General features: G+C 34.9%; 1 protein-coding gene across 4 annotated transcripts in view; it reads right to left on the reverse strand.

The window, feature by feature from the left end:
- Positions 1–133: 133 nt before the first annotated feature.
- Positions 134–19053, reverse strand: part of WWP1 (WW domain containing E3 ubiquitin protein ligase 1) — a 59864-nt gene continuing 40944 nt past the window's right edge. For all 4 annotated transcript variants that reach the window (XM_054059014.1, XM_054059015.1, XM_054059013.1 and 1 more), the window contains 14 exons: positions 16450–16504; positions 16266–16350; positions 16041–16169; positions 15047–15119; positions 14885–14956; positions 13748–13836; positions 10938–11097; positions 7971–8104; positions 7738–7878; positions 6247–6367; positions 4935–5039; positions 3748–3844; positions 3398–3470; positions 134–2266 (listed from right to left, as the gene is read on the reverse strand). In XM_054059014.1, the coding sequence (XP_053914989.1) occupies positions 2167–2266; positions 3398–3470; positions 3748–3844; positions 4935–5039; positions 6247–6367; positions 7738–7878; positions 7971–8104; positions 10938–11097; positions 13748–13836; positions 14885–14956; positions 15047–15119; positions 16041–16169; positions 16266–16350; positions 16450–16504 (1434 nt within the window). In that variant the 3' untranslated portion in view covers positions 134–2166. The remainder of the gene's footprint in view (positions 2267–3397; positions 3471–3747; positions 3845–4934; positions 5040–6246; positions 6368–7737; positions 7879–7970; positions 8105–10937; positions 11098–13747; positions 13837–14884; positions 14957–15046; positions 15120–16040; positions 16170–16265; positions 16351–16449; positions 16505–19053) is intronic.

Consider the following 19053-nt stretch of genomic DNA (forward strand, 5'->3'; position numbering starts at 1 on the left):
CAGCCCTGTGGCAGCTGTGATACAGCTGGTTATCAAACAATAAAGCAAGTACATTCTTGTGATGTGCTGTCTTTTTTTATTATTGTTTTGTTCACTTACTCACAGTTTCACAGAATTCAGCAGGGGAGAATGGGTCACCGACTCACTCATTAGTGCAAATTCATGAAGGTCAACTCTATGACATTTAGCCCTCTTAAACTGTCTTTTGAGCAGGGCACACAGGCTTCTGTTGCCTAGCTTTTGATGGTTGTTTTGGGTTTAATGCTTTCTCTGTTCTAACTGCAAAAGTCATAATTTAAGTGGATTTGCACTTGAAATTAATTAAATTCTCTATTTATGAAAATGGGTTTGCAGAAGATATTCGGTGCGGTATAAAAAAACCTTCAAAGTGGTGGAAACTTTTGAAGCTTTTCTTATAGAAAGTTCACGTACTATAGCAGTCTGTTGGGCCCACTGCACCACTGGTGTTTCAGAAGCTTTCAGAAGGTTAACAGCTCCAGAGTAGTCTCTGCATGACAAATACAAAGCCTCAAGAGAATCCTATATATATATATATATATATATATATATATATATATATATATATATCTATATGTAAATTTGGCAGAATTCAGTTGCTGTATTGGAAAGACACGTGAACAGAGACAGCTATTTTGCCTGCATGTACACTTTTAACAGTGCAATATGGTATGTTACAGAAGTGGTTTTAATCATATTCTAAGAAATCATTTTCTTGTGTGTACAAAATTGTCTAAGTTGAATGTAATGGAATTCACAGTTAATATTTAAAGCATAATACAAATGGTTATTTTAAACATGTTTTTACTCTGTAATAAGGAAGCACGGTTTGCTAAAAGTAGCATTTAATATAGTTCACATGAATAAGGTGTTAAAGTTGTGGGGTTTTTTAAACACGTTTTTGCAGTTCAGCAAATGCCCTCAATGAGTGCCAATAAAACTTTTTTTTAAATGTCTTTATATTATTGTGCACTTAGGACAAACTTAACCTACATAAAAGAATGACAGATTTTAGACATACTCAGTTAATTCAGGTATATCTGAATCTCTGTAAGAACTTAAGAGATATGAGAGTATTTACTACTTAATATTTTTATCTGTGCAAAGCTTATTTAACTGTCATTTTATTTGGGCTTACTCAATCCAATAACTGAAACTGAACCCAGGAAGCAGCAAATTTGCATTGCCTTTTGTGTGCCCTTATATCTCAGTTTACATTAATAGAGTCTACACAGTTGTAAGAAGGACATCACGGATTGAAAAGGGAAACAAAATACAAGCAAAGAAACCTGTAAGACACCAGACCAAGGAGAGAATGTGTAATAGTTTCTCTTTTATTATTATGTTTTTCTTTTAAGATTACCTAACATCCTCGTGGTAATAACCCAAGGTAATATGTAAACAAATTTCAATGCTGCTCAAATGAATTAAAATATTCTGTTCAGCTCCTACAGTAAGTCAGAACAGTGGCACCAATTTCTTTCAACATTAAATCACATTCATCTTATTGTACATGACTCTTGTGCAAGTAGTAAAGGCTTTATTCATGACCTTGGCTACATCAGTAGAGGGGTCTATATCAGCTATTTACGTATTTAAAAAAATTAAACTGACAGAACAACATATTCTGTCAACTCAAATACCAGCAGCTTCTTTCTACATATTTAGGATACGTTTGGCCTAAGCCTTTAACACCTTTTAGAACAGCCATGCAATAAAACAAACTTGGAGATGTTTCTTAAGGGAGAACACAGAGCAGTTTAAACATTTTTTTCTGAATAATGAAGCCAAGATAAAGCAAATCCAGGCCCTTCTAAATGGCTGCAACTCTTCATACACTTAAAGCTCTATAAAACTAGAGCCTATTAGTATATATATTTATATTTTTAATATATATTTTAAATAAGTCTCTTGTCTGCTTTCAAAATTTATGAGGGTTTTTTCTGGTCTTTTGGAAGGGCAATAAATAAAAGTAGAAAAGGCTGAACTGTTTTGCATATCTTTGTGGAAGAACGGAGAACAATTATACTTTTAGAGTTCCAGAAAGATCACTGTACAGAACAAAAAGCTTATATACAATTAAGTGTGCAATTTTAGTTGGCTGGGCCTTTTATTATGCAAGATCTCCTTTTTCACTAGAAGCCACTTCTACTCTTGACCAAATCCCTCCGTTTCTTCAATGGCAAAGAGCAGCTTCTCTTTTAGTTGTTCATAGCTTTTATATGGTGGCAAATCCAAACGATTAAAACTGAGTAGAAAAAAACAAAATTATGTTAAGTTTCTCTAAATCCCATGTACAACACTACAGAACTCTACTGCCTTAGCAGAAGTCAAAAAGGTTCAAATCAAACAATTAAAAATGAAGAAATAGCAATCAGTGCAATCTCACTGCAATTCCTATGAGCAGTAAAGACAGAAGACTTATCACATCAGATTAAAACCAGAACCTTTGAAGACTAAAGACAACCCAAGATACAGAGAACTATAATACTGAGAAATATTCATCCTGAAATTTAATATCATCCTAGTTTGATGCATGTCCAAATTCCAGCAAGAGCATGAAAAAGCTGATTTTTTTCTCCCTGCACATGCCTGCATATAGTTGTTGGTTTTCCCCCCACACCCCCTTCTAAACTTTGGCCTAGAAGTCTTCTGCCAAAATTCTGTTTCTATCCATGCCTTCCTCAAAATTACCTTAGACAAAGAGGGATGTTTAACAGCTTGAAATCATCACTTGAAAAAACATCACCAATGGAGAAAATGGTGAAGTGGAAGATTTCCTGAAGTAGTTTAAAAGTATGATGAACTTTATTGTCACAATGTAGGAAGCTGTGTCCTTTTTGCACACATATAAGGGGAAACTGATGTGTGTGCCTATTGCTCCAGTTTGGCATAGGAATACTAAGCCAATAATAATGTGAAGCATGGCAGGAAAAAATATCTGCGTTCTCGGCTGAGCATCCCCATTTCGAACATTTGCTGTCATTTCTTTTATGCTACTTTCTCTCATGACGTTCATCTTTCATAATGTTACTGTGTAAGTTTACCTATTAACCGTATATACCTAATCCCAATATTACTTCTGTTCAGTTAATTAAGAGTCTCTAAAATAAAGAATTAGGGAAACAACTCTCAGTTCTATGCAAGAAGTATTATAACTTTTGACAGATCTGATACTGATGAACTGTGTACAAAGCAGTAGCAAAATTATAGAATATGGCAACCAGAACAGCTTTCAATACTAGCATGTTAGAGCCATCAAAGCAGCTGAAGATGGAGATAGAGAATTGATTCACATTAGATTACATGTGATTTGGTAAATGCAAGACCAGAAGAGGGAACCAGTAAAGGTACAAAAATTTTACATGTAACAACTCACCAAGTGTGACTTCTTGGTAACCAGGTTTCCTTACCAACTTTTTCAATGCAGAATTTCTGAGGGCCATTACTTCCTAGAAAAGAAGATTAAAGCAACTGTAATCTGTTCCTTTTAGGCAGCACAGGGCTCATTAGGTGGTACTCAATGCTACATGAATATGAACAGTCTTCTCATAGAAATGAAGTAATTTCCTAATGATTTATAAATGTATTCATAGGACTTCTGATATAAAAAGCCCTTCTAGATCCAAGCAGATGTACATGAAGTTCCTGCTGTCTGTACATTTGCATCATGGTTCATTTGCAAATGGAACAGTGACAGTATAAAAGTTTTGGTCACCTTTTACTTACCCATCAATTCAGCAAATCCACCCAGTGGTAATCTGCACGTGCCAGTGACAAACTGCAGAAGTCGCATGCGAACCTCGTTGTCTGTTTCTTTTACAAACTAGGCACAGAAATTCAAATTATGTAATAAATATCTTTAACATAGCTGATGAAAAAGAAAAAACCCACAAGATTATTGAAAAAGAATAATTCAGTTTTAAAAGACAACACTTTGAGAACAGTTAACCTTTCTCAATTTCAGTAAAATTGGGTGTGGAGAGAGAAAACGGTAATTTCAGATAATATGCACTGCTGACTGTTAGAATATGAAGACTGGGAACACCAAATAAGAAGAATCTTTATCTTTTTTATCCTACACTAAAACATAAATCATGCCAATGCTTTATATGAAGACTATTGCCATTTTGATTAAACAACAGCAATAGCCTAGCCGCAGGCTCTGGACATTTCAAGACTGAGGCACACCCTGCACGCGGCAGTCTCAGTGAGGCAAACACCATCTCTAACAGGTGTATCACTTTGTAGGGAAATTCAACGGAAAAAGGAAGAAAAGAGGGGAGATGGATGACATTTCAGCAAGAGAAAGAGCATTAACAAAACTAGAATTTTGACTCAGAAGAATGTGGATAACAAAAATGAGTATTTTTGTTCTATAAATGCTGAAACCATATCCAAATTATTTGAATTTTGGTTAAGATTCTTTCAGTAACTACTTCCTAAAAAGAGATTGTATCATCAGATCTTACATTATTCTGACAATATAAATAAACCAGCAAATAATTCATCTGCATCATTTTCTTATAGTAACTTTGTCAAAAACATGCTAGCCTAGCACAGTTAATATGATAATATTCATAAATAATAAACAGCATTTCAGGTGCATAGGTGTACAGATAAGAACAGATCATTGCTAACAATACAAACAAACCCCTTATGGTTGTTTAATCAATCAGAAGAACAAGATACAGCAGACGTATTCAAGACCCAACCATCCACATGTAACACAGGTATCTACATGCCATTTCCCACCCTAAAGTATGGTCCCAAGAAACTAATCCTCCTTTCCTTCTCTGAAAAGGATAAGGAAAGGAAGCAGTGAGCATCTTCATTCAGATGTCATCCCTCCACTCCACATGACGTTTGTGTTAGAAAACAAAATCTAAAGTCTGAAATTTTATAGATCAACACACCTGCCAGAACCATATGATCTGCTTGCTATTCCTTGTATAATGACGATAAACAGTGTTCCTCTGCCAGTCTGCTAAATCAACTTCTTGCATACCACAGAGCATAACCTAGAGAAGAGAACAATTACTTGATGATATACATGTCTACACACATAAATTAAGAATTAATTTTGTATCTTGCATGAGATATGCTAACAAAAGTGAAGGTGCTGGCTCCAAAAGAAAGGACTTTACTACACAGCCACATTTACCTTTATTCTAAGTTTACAGAACTCTTCCAAAACTGTTTATGTATTTAAGTGGTCTGAAAGCTTGCATACCAGAAACTTAGTTTCTTCTGACTAATAATGTTATGGTAAGAGATTCTACCTTTCCCATAAAAGGAATTTTTTTTCATTAAAGGAGATATTACTTTTCCTATTAAAACCTTGCCTCATATTCCAAGATGATCATGATCACATTGCTGGTACTGCTAGTAAAGATAAAACACACTGCAAAGTGTAAGCCTGCAAAGCATCCATTATAAGAGGCAATGAAAGCTGGAAGTCCTAAAGGTAAAGCTTTCTAGAAAACTGAACCCTAAATAGACGGATTAAAGTCCTTGCTCAGAGAAAAAAATCCCATTTAACTTAAGAAGCTTTCAGAACATTGCTCATTATTTACATGGAACTTTTGTGGGTCTCATGGAAATACATAAGCCTAACACTACAGAGATTTTTGGCTCTGCTGCAAATTGCAAGCCCAATAGTGAACACTGGTCAGACTGATTGTTAAGTAAACATGGTGCATGCAAGCGATTCCTGTTATCAGCTCTTGGGTTACATACTGAGGATCTGCAAAATTCAGCTTCAAACCTTGTTGGTTCCTCCAACTTTCTGTTCTTAAGTGCAATAACTGTAAAACTTATCCCTTAGACCATGTATGTGAAACTAAATGATCACTGTACACCAGAACCAACTTCCATGCACATTCCACAAGGCAATTCTACCTATCTACCACAGAGGGAAGTTTTCCATGACCAACGGATCTATCTGTGAAATCATGTTCTGATCCTTTCATAGAAACTTCCAAAGCACATATAAGTACTGAGGATGGAATAAAAAATTCCCAACTGCTGAACACCATGAAATACTGATGCAACAGATACTGGCTTTTCACCATGATTTACCCCCACTACTCCTATTAAATTCTCCATGTTCCAGAAGCTATCAGGTGCAGCATGCCAGAGATGAGAGATTCAAGTTGACCTATCTATTTAATCATTCCATATGTATTACCTTTGCAGAAGGTAAAAATATTGAAGAGAAAACCTCACCTCCAGTTCCTTTTCATCGAAATAGTGTAGCCACTGTAGAGGAACAACTTCATTAAAACCATCGAGAAAAGCTTTGGTTTGTTCTCTAACTCCCCGAGAAAATCGCCACTCAGCCATTAGCCTGGGATGGAAAAAGAACCAAACATAAACTAAACATCAATTAGTAGTCCACAAGAAAAAGTTCAAACATGTATGATTGCGGGTGTGTTCCCATGAGGTAATGCTCCCTCCAAGTTAACTCCCTTACACTGTATGATTCCACAGACTATAAGGGACCTACCATGCTAATATTATCATCATAAATCTCCAAACTCAGGTAACAGTAAAAGTAACAAGATGTGTTTAATTACCATTCCAGTTAAAAAAAGAATTTTTTTAAATTATTTATTTTTTATTATTATTAACCTGTTAGTCTTTTCATGAAAATAATGCTACTTAGGCATTATGATTTTGTTATGGCAAAACTTGATTTAGCTTAAAGAGTGCACAATATTAGTATTCTAGCGGTAGAAAAGAAAAATTTACACTGATTTTAAAATATCCTGTTCTTGAGCAAAAACCACCATGTAGACAAAGAATACTAAGAAATACTGTTGCTTATGATACCTATAACTATGGTTAGCCAATATTTCCAGTACAACACTATTTCGAGCTTTAGCAAAAAGCAGTCATTTTCTGTTCTGAGCTTCTGATTTATGCTAAGATTTGGAGGAAGAGGTAATGGGTTTTAGGTTTAAACTAAAATGTTCAAGACACTTCTGAATAAAAAAAAAGAAAAATCAATCAATCAATATATACATACTACAGAAACTATTTCACTGAGAAACTGAAAGCTGCTAATTTAGGTGGAAACTTCACACGCAGCTCTGGAAACACTATACTACAGAAAAGGATCTGTGTACATGTGCTTTTGAGACCACTCTGAATACATGAATCAGAAATACAGGTTCAGAAAAAGAAGAGCAGTGATAAGGATGACAGTAGCAGGAAAGAGCAGTACAACAGAACAAAGAAAAAATAGTTGTCACACCACATTATACACCCATTCCGAATTTCAATTTCCACAGTGACAGCAAAGTTGCGAACAATTTTGAAATCCTCTATCAAATACATGCCCCTCCCTCCACCAGGATTTGTTACCTGAAGTTACTGAAAACAGGTTTACTTAATTTTAGTTTTACCAGTTCTCTCATCAAACAGGTAACAAGAGAGGTCATATCTCTATCGAGTCTTTTTTTTTACCTGAGACAGGGGGTGCATGGGGGAAAGGGAAGAGGGGAATAGGAGAGATTAAAATGTATCAAGAGATCGTGTGTGCCCAGATACCAAAATGTACCAAGATACCATTTCAATAATAGGTCCAAGAATTACACAGTAGAATTAAAGCAAAAATAAAACCAAAAGGAAAAAAAATCATATACTGTGTCTAAAAAAGCTTAGAGCAACAGAAGAAATATCTAACACTTTTTTTCAACATCTACACCTTCCTACCCAATATATTCTTCTTTGTTCTCCTCAGTTACCAAGATATTTGAACCTCCTGATTTCAGCTCATGTGAAGTTACTTTTCCTAAGAGCTCCATATCCACACAGAAGTACATTTCCAAGTTACATTCTTCGATGTTATTATCCCTGAATGAAAATAAAAAAATTGTAATGAATTCTATTTAAACAAAAAAATAAAAATCTATAAAATCTCTCTCACACAAAAATAACCTACAAACCTTATCCAAATTAGGGAGTTGTAAAATTCAGTATCAATAGATTCTAGGTCCTTAATCGTAAGTTTCTTACTCAACATTCGTTTGTAGAAAGGCAGAGAAAAACCAGTGTCAATAAATTTTCCATGAAACAATGCCTGTTGGACAGAAAACAAAAGTCTGTTTAGCTTTTATTGAACTACTGAATTATTGAAGTATTTGTGGACTTGAATTCTTTTTTTCCTTCCTCCTTCAAATAATAAAAAGTACCAAGTAGCAGTAGTAGTTTGGTGTTTAAAAACAACAAAACGTAACACTGACCGGGAAGAAAAAAAATGATTAATTGACAAAATTTATCCAAGTATATATTATCATTACAAATTAGAAATTCTTTGATTAAAAAAAACAAAACCTTTCGGTTAAAGGATGATGTCTATGAAAAGATGAAATCACTAAATTTCCTCTTTATTACATGGATTGGTATATCTGCCAAGTATTATTTGCTTCTCCTTGATCATAATATTTGATCCTACTCGAGTGCTACTGCCATTTTTTACTACATACAACATACTACATACATACATCCTGAATAATCATTCTTTACACAAAGCTGCTGCAGCTTATAAAGAACAGTTTAAAAATACAATCACATACAGCTTGGAAAGAGCTCTGGAAATCACATTTTTTTTATAGGTGAATAATGGAACTGATAAAATTTTTCTTCCTTTTACTGTAAAATGAAATTGAAAAAAAAAGCCAAACCAGAAACAAACCAAAACATGATCACACTTCTCCCACCACGCATGCACAAAGGGTATGAGCTAATTTGTGGTACTGAAGCACAGAATCACACACACACAGTGTTAACCTCTACACCGACTCGGTGCATCTGAGAGCTAACAGCACAGCTATAACTATGACATTTTTTTCCCCTTATTTTTATCAAGTACACTTTCTTGAATAAAACATCTCTTCAAAAAATCATCCTAAACATAGGCCACATATGGCACCCATCACCTGCCTTTCCTTACAGCTTAAATTCTATGAGCAGAAGAGCCAATGTAACAGCCCATTTCCTCCAGAAAAAGGCTTCATCTTTTTCCCCCTGCCTTCTGACTTCACCCCTAAGGCTTATTCTAGCATGCATTTTCTACTGCTTTAGGAGAGCTTAAAAAGGTTCTCTCAGAGGCCTTTATTTATTTATTGTGTATTTATTTTTAAACTAGTCTATCCTCCTCATGGGAGCGAGCTGACAGAAATGGAAAAATTAAAAGTCAAGTGCAGCATCCAGCCATACGATTACCTGCTTTTTGCAAAAGGAAGCTCTTAAATCATCTCATTTAATGTCTACGATAATCCTACAGCAAAATATAAAAGTTGCCTCAACTTTGTTAGAGAGTAAGATGTACATTTTTCATGTGTAAGCCCATTTCAGCCAAAAATACTTGTGGTTATTTCAGTACTTAAAACCAAAAGAAGTCTTTATGTTCCGAAAGTCACACCTATTTTAAAACTGTGACAAGGTCAGAAACTACAACTGCACTTAAAAAGCCTATCTAGACTCATTAAAATTATTCCAACTTACATTATCACTTCAGCCATTTTAAGCTACTAGAGGATATCCCAGGCACTACTGCAGAACGTGTTATGCATAAACCATGGATATACTCAAACCTTACAGCTGATCACATCAGGTACCATTACACACTTTTTCTCTCTCCACCTTAGAGAATTCAAATAAAATTTAATAAAAATACAGAAACACTTCAGGAATGAAAAGCTTGTCTTTAAATAACATTAAATACTTCATAATTAAGTTGTCTTCTATGATGTGTACTTTTAGGAAGTAATTGTCCGAAAGTTAACATTTCAATTATGGATTTATCTTATGGCACAAGATCAAAAAATCACTGACTAACAGAATGGGGCTCTAGACCCTACCTGGCTTTATTGCATCTTATTGCTAAATGGCATTACAGCTTGCTGAGGATTCTAAAAGAAAAGAGTTGAGAGCCTACTGAAAGTGTTAACCCAAAAAAACATTTTTTCTTGTCAGCACAAACAGGGAACTCGGCCATAAAATCCTTGAAATCAGACACTTCAAAATTGAACAAATTTGCTTCTCGAGAAGCATCGAGAAGAAAAGCAAAACCAAGAAAATCCCCAAACCAAACATTTTGATTCTGAAAGTATTTTCCCCATTTATGTTACACTTTGTATTTATTCTAATTTCATACAAAAAGCCTGAACAATAGGAGAAAACAACAGTCTCTTCCATCTGAAAATGTGCTTATCTACTCATTGGTTTTACTGTTCACCATATTCAGAGATGTTGCTAAGGGCTATCTGTAGACATCATTACAATTATGTGAAAAGATGGCTCTATCACTAGGTGGATAGAAGGAAAGAAATGTGACACGGTAGGAGTCCACTATAGAAAACTGACTCAGTGACACCAGCAGAAGAAATGTTACAACATGCCTCATCAGCTTGTAGTTTAAGAGAAACCTGATGGCAGAGAATCTGCTCCCTACCAGTTCTGCTCCTCAGTACCTGACCTTTGATTCCAAGTTCATACATTTAAATGAAGGCTCACTCTACTCCATGACACATTTCTAACTCATTTATTCAAATAAAATAAGGTACACGAAGTGCAACTGAGGAGCCTTTTTCGGAAAATACTAGTCACATTTGTCAGAGCATCAGTATTCAGGCACTCAATCAAACAGCAGTTTGCATGAAGTGCACACATCCAATTGATAAAAATAAAATATTATATTGAATCTCATATTAACGTTCATCACGATTTCAGGAAACTTGAGTGCATAAGAGACTTAACTCTCAGGGAATATTTTGGCTTAATAACCTTACATGCCTTAATCTTCCATTTCTAAGAGATTAATATAACCTTTATTAACTGTAAAAACAAATACTGTTCAGGAATAAACGTATAGCTACAGCAAATAATAAAACCTTAAAATTCTAACCTACCATGGCAATAAAGCGCCCAATGAAACAGAAATATGAAAGATGGTCAGGATTGATTGTTGATGCTGGATTTATCTGCAGGCAATAGTTGCTCTTGCCAGCATACTCAAATAGGCAGTACATAGGATTCAGTACTTCATGGGAAAGCAAGAAAAACCACTCTCTAAGGAAAAAAAACATGTATACACATAAAAACCATCACATACAGATGTTTAACACCATTCCCCTTAGGTAACTCACAAAATGGTCAAAATATACACAAACTTAGAAAAATAATATAAACAGTGTTGCATTAGAATCACAGAATATATGGCATTATACACTTAAATATAAAAAAATATTATCATTAAAAATGATAACATTAGAAAGATATGGTTTCCAAAGTTCAGAAATTAAGAGTGTCACCTTGAACCCCTCCCACCCCTCCTCCCATAGCACCAACTTTAGCAGTGTATTAGCAACATTTTTGCCTACAGAGTCCTTACACGGTATTTATTCAAAAAAATTACACATTATTCCATGGGCAGTGCTTATTAGAAGCAATCTACGTAAAATAAAGCCAAAGGAATAAAACTCCAAACCACACCTTATTTGCTTTCCCAATCTGACAGCAGGACACTGAGTTCCTATTTTTAAACAAATTACAATCCATCAGTTAAGCCCACAGGACACAACAATGTGAAAATTTTTCAGTATTTGTTGAGGTTTAACTAATATATGTTATTCACCACTTTGATAGTTTCCAACTCAGCTGACCTGAAATAAAAATAGAATCTGGTATTGAAGTGTTAGGATGGCTGAGTTTTAGAATATTTGTTGCTTTATAGTATTTCTATATAACCAGCTTTTGCATGTATTATTCAGGAGTTTTTGTATCAGGCCCTAAATGCTTCAAACTGAACAACCAGACTTAGTGAAAAGCCACAAAAAAGGCTAAAAGTCTATCCTATAATAACTGCAGAGGCGAATTCCAACCTGGACTGCCTTTCAGCTGTCACATTTAAGAAACATCTTTTCTATCCCCATATCTACCTCAGATCAGGGAACAGAAATGAGAGGTTGACAGGGATATTTCTCCTAACAGGCCTATGATTTCAGGTCACAAATCATGACTTGCTACAACAGACTTCCAACTCAAAGGCCAAGTACGAAGAGTAAACAGAGAAAGGTAACCAGGATATGATAACCCTAAAAGGGTCCTGTGTATCTCTTCTAACAAGCAAGAGAATGTTGTGCAGCATTTTATGTAAGTTCTATACTGATACAATTATATTAACTCTGTATAGAAGCAGCAAATTTAAAAAGGCATTTAAATTAGATCAAAGCCAGATAAAAAGGGAGGAATCAAAGAAATCATCAACAAGAAGTGTGCAGAAGCAATGCGTTTTTCACATCATCAGCTAGAACTAGCCACAGGACATAGTGTCATATTGGTCCTGCTAAACACAGGTAAAAAAATAGCGAGAACACTGACTTCAGCCTGCTGAGAGACAGGTGCATCACCTTTCTAATCTGTATTAATTCAGCACTACATTAGCAGTAATGAGTACCTTACATGAGCATTTACTCACTGTCACTTAAGAATTCTCAGCTCAAGTTACAATGAGATACTGTCTGCTTCTCAATTTCACATACAAAATTTTGGTCAAGACTTATTCCTAAAACAATGAAATTATACTTCATATATAGTTGTTGTTTATTTATTTATTTATTCTGCTACTTTCTGTGACTGTCTTCAGTTAAATTATTCTAACTACTTCTTTGGAATACTTTATTTCTCTGGAACAGATTGCTTGAACTCTCTTGGTTCCCATTCTTTACATAGGGCCATCACAAACTGGAGTCCTCCCTGCAGTCACCCCCCAAAAGCCTATCAGATATTGTAATTCAGAAGCATAACTACTCATTCAAAGAAGCTCATCCTTCAGAGGCAAGCTTCCTTAATTACAAATGCTACACATTTTCACTGAACTTCATTTTAACAGAGTAAGCAACTTAAAGTCAAAACAAAACCAAAACAGAACACCTTTATGTTAAAGAAAAAAAAAAAAAAAACCAAACCAAACCAAAACCAACCAAACAAGAAAAAGAATCTATAAATTTTATCACCTATGACTACTTCTAATTCCCTGGATCTGCAGTAGTACTGAAATCTTCATCCTAACTGTAGCATTTCAGTCAAGTAACCAGCACCAGTAGTCAGTGATTATCTTCTATACTGTCAGCAGACAAAACACACTTTGTGTATGATTACCCTATTAGCAGATTTTCTGCTCCAAGTTCTACTTCATATTCTAGGAAAACCTATAGTTTAGTGGTTTCACATTCCTGTGTAGCCAACTTAGTCTATCTGTCTGCTGTTACCTCATGCCTGCATTACTCTCTTCTTGTTTAAACCCTTTCTGTTCCTATCAGCTCCAACCTGGTGTTTGGTTGATTTTTTCCCAAAAAGCAAACTGCTTTATTTTTCCATAGACACCACCCTCCAGGAAAGTGGAACTTTCTGACAGAAAGTTTTTGAAATAAGTCAGTCTACAGCAAATTAACTGGCATTAAAAAATTCTAATTTAAGCATCAGTCTTTGTCAAAGAACTGAACAACTGAAACCACAGTTTTACTAATGCAACGTTATAACCCATGATAATAGGCAGTGCTGCTAGTTCCAACTCCTTGATATATTAAGTGGAGCTAAAAAGGTAACTAGAGTCAGACTGCAAAAGCAAGCAGTTTCTTTGCCAACAGAATGACATTACAAATCAAAATTAGAGCCCTATTAAAATAATACAACTTATTTAAAACAAATTTGCTTTTACCTTGCCAAGCCACCATAATCCAATCCTTCTTCTCCTCTGAATATAACATATAATCTCCTTCTCAAATCATAGGGTTTTAATGCCATAATCTATCAAAAACACCAAAAAATTGTAATAAATTATGAATTATGCATTGTCAATACAACTGCTCCTCCTTATTCAGCTTTTATTTAACTGATACAGACACATATGTCACATGTTTACACAGATTTGACAAGTAATTAGACCAACTCATGGAACATGCAACCAATGAACTGCACATAAAAACACAAACTCGGACTTAAAAATCTTGAGCAGCAGACTGCTAGTAAGTGCGAGGGCATATCTGGAAAGTATCACTACATTGTTTTCCTCTTTTTATATTCTTCCTAAGGTATCAATTATCATTACAGAAAACGAGCTGAAAAACAATTTCATTTGAAATATTACAAGTTTTTTGGTTTAGGCAAATAATTAAAAAAAAGTAATTTACTCTAATATAAAATAAGCGTAATACACTTTTATCAATAACATACTTTTTACTTACAGAGAATCCCTCCCAAGACGTTGTAATGTTATGACTGGCAAGAATTGTCATTTCACAGACAATGCAGAGAAAGAAGGAAGGAACATATATTGGCTACAGACTATAACAGCTAAAGCTTCGATTACACAGATTTAAAGTTTGAAGGACAAAGCAGGACACCAGCTTGAATTGGAGAAAATAACGTTCTGTAATGGATATAACCACACACAAGAATCAGAAAAGCAAATCTGATGTGGTTAAGTTAACACGACATGCAACGTGGCCAAGCTATGGAACTCATAACCACAGGATGCTGTAAACTGAAAAAAGTTCACAAGAGGAGCACAGACAAACTTACAGAAGAGAAGACCCATGAGGATTATTAAAAACCCGGAAACCACATCAAGCTCAAGAAGTATTTCATTTGTAAACAACTGGGAGCTGAAAGATCATTTGGTATAGGTATTGTATACATTACTTCTGCACACACAGTCTTCAATAAAAATCCCCCTTTGGCTAATACCAGAGGAAGATTACTGTGCCTGAAGGACCATTAGTCTGAACCAGCTATGGCCATTTTTGTTCTTATATTTTGTCTTGATAACCAAACACAACAATCTTTGCAGGCTTACTTGCTGGAAGGAATCCTCAAACAAAGTCTGTCTGGATACATTGATTTTCACATGACTTGGCAGTGCATTGGACTGTAATCATAAGGCAATAATGTTAAAAGGCAGCACATATAAATGTAAATTCAAATAGTTTCAAAAAGTAAATAATTACTTAATCAGTACCTGACACAAGTAACGGAAGTGAGCAAGTTTCCACCTAAAGCTACGCTCATAAGCAATCTGTGGCCCTTTATTTCTGTAAAGAAATATATTTAAAGTACATTAACCATACAGATGTCAAGCAATACTTTCAATGCTAAACAACAGCATGCAGACTTCAAAAATACTCTAAGATTGTTATTGTAAGATAAGACAAGATCTGAAACAAAATGCAGTCAATGGTTTAGTCAGCCAGCCTTCCTGCCTCCCCCCCGCCTTTTTTTTTTTTTCTTTTTTAAGATGTTAGTCAATTTACCAAATTTGAGAGAAAGGTAGAGATCTAGAGGATTTCAAATCCTTATCAATCCTGTAAAAATTACAAGCCAGCTAAAGGAGAGACTTCTTCACTAAGAGAAAGATTGCTACACTAGGTTTCATAAATTCATCTGCTTGTGGAACTATTAAGAGATTTTCAGTACAATACTCTATAGGCTCTTTGAACCAAAGACCATGAACACATCATCAGAAGTAAACCCTACCCTGCATAAAAGACATTAAGATAGCCACCACAGGATGGGTCAAGACTTCTGATTAAACTATTTTTAAAAACATTTGCATGTAAAATTTTTGCTAAGTATTACTGTTTGTTTAGACATACATTTTGCTAGAGGGTATATAACTATAAGCAATACTCATTATAATAATCTGCTGTTTCTTTAAAACTTTAAGTATTAGTTACATTAGTTGAATATTCAAGTTTACCTCACTTCCTTTCTCCATTTATAAAACAATTACCATCTTAGTATTTGAAAAGCATATAAAAAATTACTGAACCTTACGGCAGTAAAGTTTGCCATACATAAACTGGCCATTAAAGCTAAAAAATGGACAAAAATTTGTTCATAATTTAGTCCTCTATTTCAGCTAAATGTACAGATTTCTTCCTAGCATGAGAAGACTTCATCATTAAACTATTAAAAGTTAAAACATTAAAAAATATATTTAATTTCTCACTTACACAGAAGACTTCCCAGTGCGAGGATCATTGAAGGTGGTGGTTCTTGTGTTATGGTCAACAAAATATCTGACACCTTCTCTGGTATACCTGATTTCCCAGCCCTCTGGAAGAGGGTCCTCATTTTGTAAACTGCAAAAGAAATTGCACAATACTTTTTCCCCCACATCATGACATATAAGAATTAAGCAAGATCTTTTTATTTGCACAGTCAATATACACACCTACCCTTGAGTTCGAGGGTCTTCCCACTGGGTTGTCTTTGTGTTATGATTTACAAAATACACCCTATCATTTGAATCCACTCTCCTTTCTATGGGGAAAAAAAAAAAACAACAAAAAAAACCCACTATACAACAATTGCATTCCAAATTTCTATAACCGTCACTGAATCAACACCTAAATAACTTACCCCAACCTGGCGGCAAAGGCCCAAGTGGATCATTTTCTGCTGACAGCATTGAAGCCTATTTTAAGAAAAGATAACATTCAGCCATGTCAAATATTATTCGTATTGTTTTCCTCAATGTGTTAAGATTGCCACTAGTTCTGAAGACTATCTATTCTGAAAAAACACCATGCTATTTTTAGTCTATTTTGTGAAGAAACATAGATTATGAATTTATAAGATATGATTTATGCACTTTTCCCTACTGTTTCCAACCCAACGTACCCTCTCTATCCCTTCCTGCAGCAAACTCAAGGGTCAGTGGTCTTAAAGATGTCAGTTCATCAAAGTTTTGCGGAAGCACATATAAGCAGATAAGCACAATGTTCTCGCTTAAGAACATGCTGTACCACAATAAACATTTCCAAGCACAGTGATTTCTGCCGACACAGGCAGATATTTTTTTGCTTCCTCAATACATGATGTCTTCCCTGGATGTTTGGCTATTTTCAGAATCTGTTGTTCTCTGCAAATGCAGCTGCATTCATTAAAGTATGTGGATGGTTAAAATTATACAAATATACAGTAAGGTTAACAGGAGGAAAAAAAAAAAAAACGAAGTAAAAAAGCCCAGATTAAATTACTACGTAAAACCATGTTACAATATTCTGTAACCTTGCAGAAGTCACCCATCACCCATTAGCACCCAAGAATACAGAACATGGGAAAAATAAGATGCAAAAGGCAGACATCTCCCTGACTGAAGGATCCGTACTTTGAGTTTGTTTGGTTTTGGTTTTTTTTGCGCAGAATGGAATTTTGATACATGGGGACCAATCTACTCTTTCCAAAGAGTATTTTAAGGATCACCTTGCTACTAATACTGCTTTAATATAGCATGTGCAATCCAAAAATCTTAAATCCACTTAGGAGTTTACAACAGCAAATGAAGACAAAAAAAGCTATGATATTTTTCCTGTGAAACAGAAACAGAACAAGGATCAGAAGTCAATAGTTACACTCAAAAAATCAAAGGTGACTCTTCTTGCCACCACCTGCTACTAGATGGGAACAGACAAATATCATTATCTCAGCAGCAAATGCACTTAGCCATTTCTGCTTTGGAAACTATACAGTCACAACAACAATGTAACCAAAGACTTCTCTTTGGTTTGTGGTGAGTACAAAAAGAAGAGCAAACAACAGAAAGTGTTGTCTGCCAAAGAACTGAATGGTGGCATGATTCAGAGATTTCCTGTCTTCTTAATGTGTCCAAGGATTTGCGTGTGGCTACTGGCTAATGTATTATTTAACAGAACACATTGAAACACTAGGCAGTGACGGGGAATAAGCCAGATTCAATACCAAAACGAGTACAAAATAATAACCCAGGTAAAAATGAAAGTAAGTAAACTATGTCCTATTCATTTTTCTTCCTTCAGAGTTCAGCTTTGGCCATTCCAGGTAACTGAAACATTCTCTTACTCATTAAAAGTATTAATTCACCTTTTTCCAAAAAAAATAAATCTCACTTATAAACTGTTATATAGGCAGAGTCCTAGCATGCCACCAGAAGAAGAAAAGAGAGCTGTAGTTTGACTTTAACAATTCTAGAAGAGAGGTGTACAGCAGAATTAAATTAAAAAAAAAAAAAAAAAAAAAAAAAAAATCACACTTCTCCCAACAATTTCCACACATATCAAAATATGAGTTCTAGGTATGCAACCGATACATTATTTTGAAATCAAAAATCCAAGGAGATGCAAGTGACATGCAAACAGTCAGGTTCACTTTGTTCTTCCTTCAAGTATACTCTGTGTCACAAACAAATCCTAATTAATGATTCTATCGTCAGAGTTCTTATTTTAAGAAATAAGCCTTTGGTTTTCAGTAAGGGGTATCACTAAATGAAGAAAGGAAAGTAATTAAAAAAATATATTGTTCCCTGAGGAATTAATCTAGCTTAAAACAAAATAAATATTAACATCAGGACAAGTAAGTTTTCTTAGATGTTTAAGCTACTGATAAAAGTAGAACATAAGTACAGAAAGTTGTTCAGCAAAACTTCTTGTCTTGGTATATTTCAGCTGTGATTCTTGGATTTGCATTATAAGTTACCAATGTGTAAAAAAACTGAAGGAAGAATGGCAAAAAGGAAAGAGCAAGGTTCTTTCCAGTGGCACCCAGTGACAGGACCAGAGGTACCGGGCACAGGAAGTTTGAATATCACAAAGCACTTTTTTACTGTGAGGGTGACTGAGGACTGGCACAGGCTGCCCAGGGAGGTCGTAGAGTCTTTATCTTTGGATCGCTCACTTAATTTCTTACTTAAATTTTAAAGGAAGAACAAAATAATTCATTAAGTGTATTTGAACAAGTGATCAGAACAAGTGACATGTACAACACATCTGAGAGAAACGGAAAACTACATAGGAAATTCCAGAGCTGAACCAGGTGCGTAAGCCTCTAAATGAGCTCAAAGTAAAAAAAATATCATTTACTGATGAATTATTCCTGTTCACTAAAACAGTTTTAGGTCACTTGATGTTCAAAATGCCCATAACACAGCTTTTGTGTTCCTTTTCACTTAACGGATTGCTTTAATTTTACCTCCTACTACTGTCATTA

Source organism: Cuculus canorus, chromosome 2 (assembly GCF_017976375.1).
Source record: "Cuculus canorus isolate bCucCan1 chromosome 2, bCucCan1.pri, whole genome shotgun sequence".
NCBI classification, from domain to species: domain Eukaryota; kingdom Metazoa; phylum Chordata; class Aves; order Cuculiformes; family Cuculidae; genus Cuculus; species Cuculus canorus.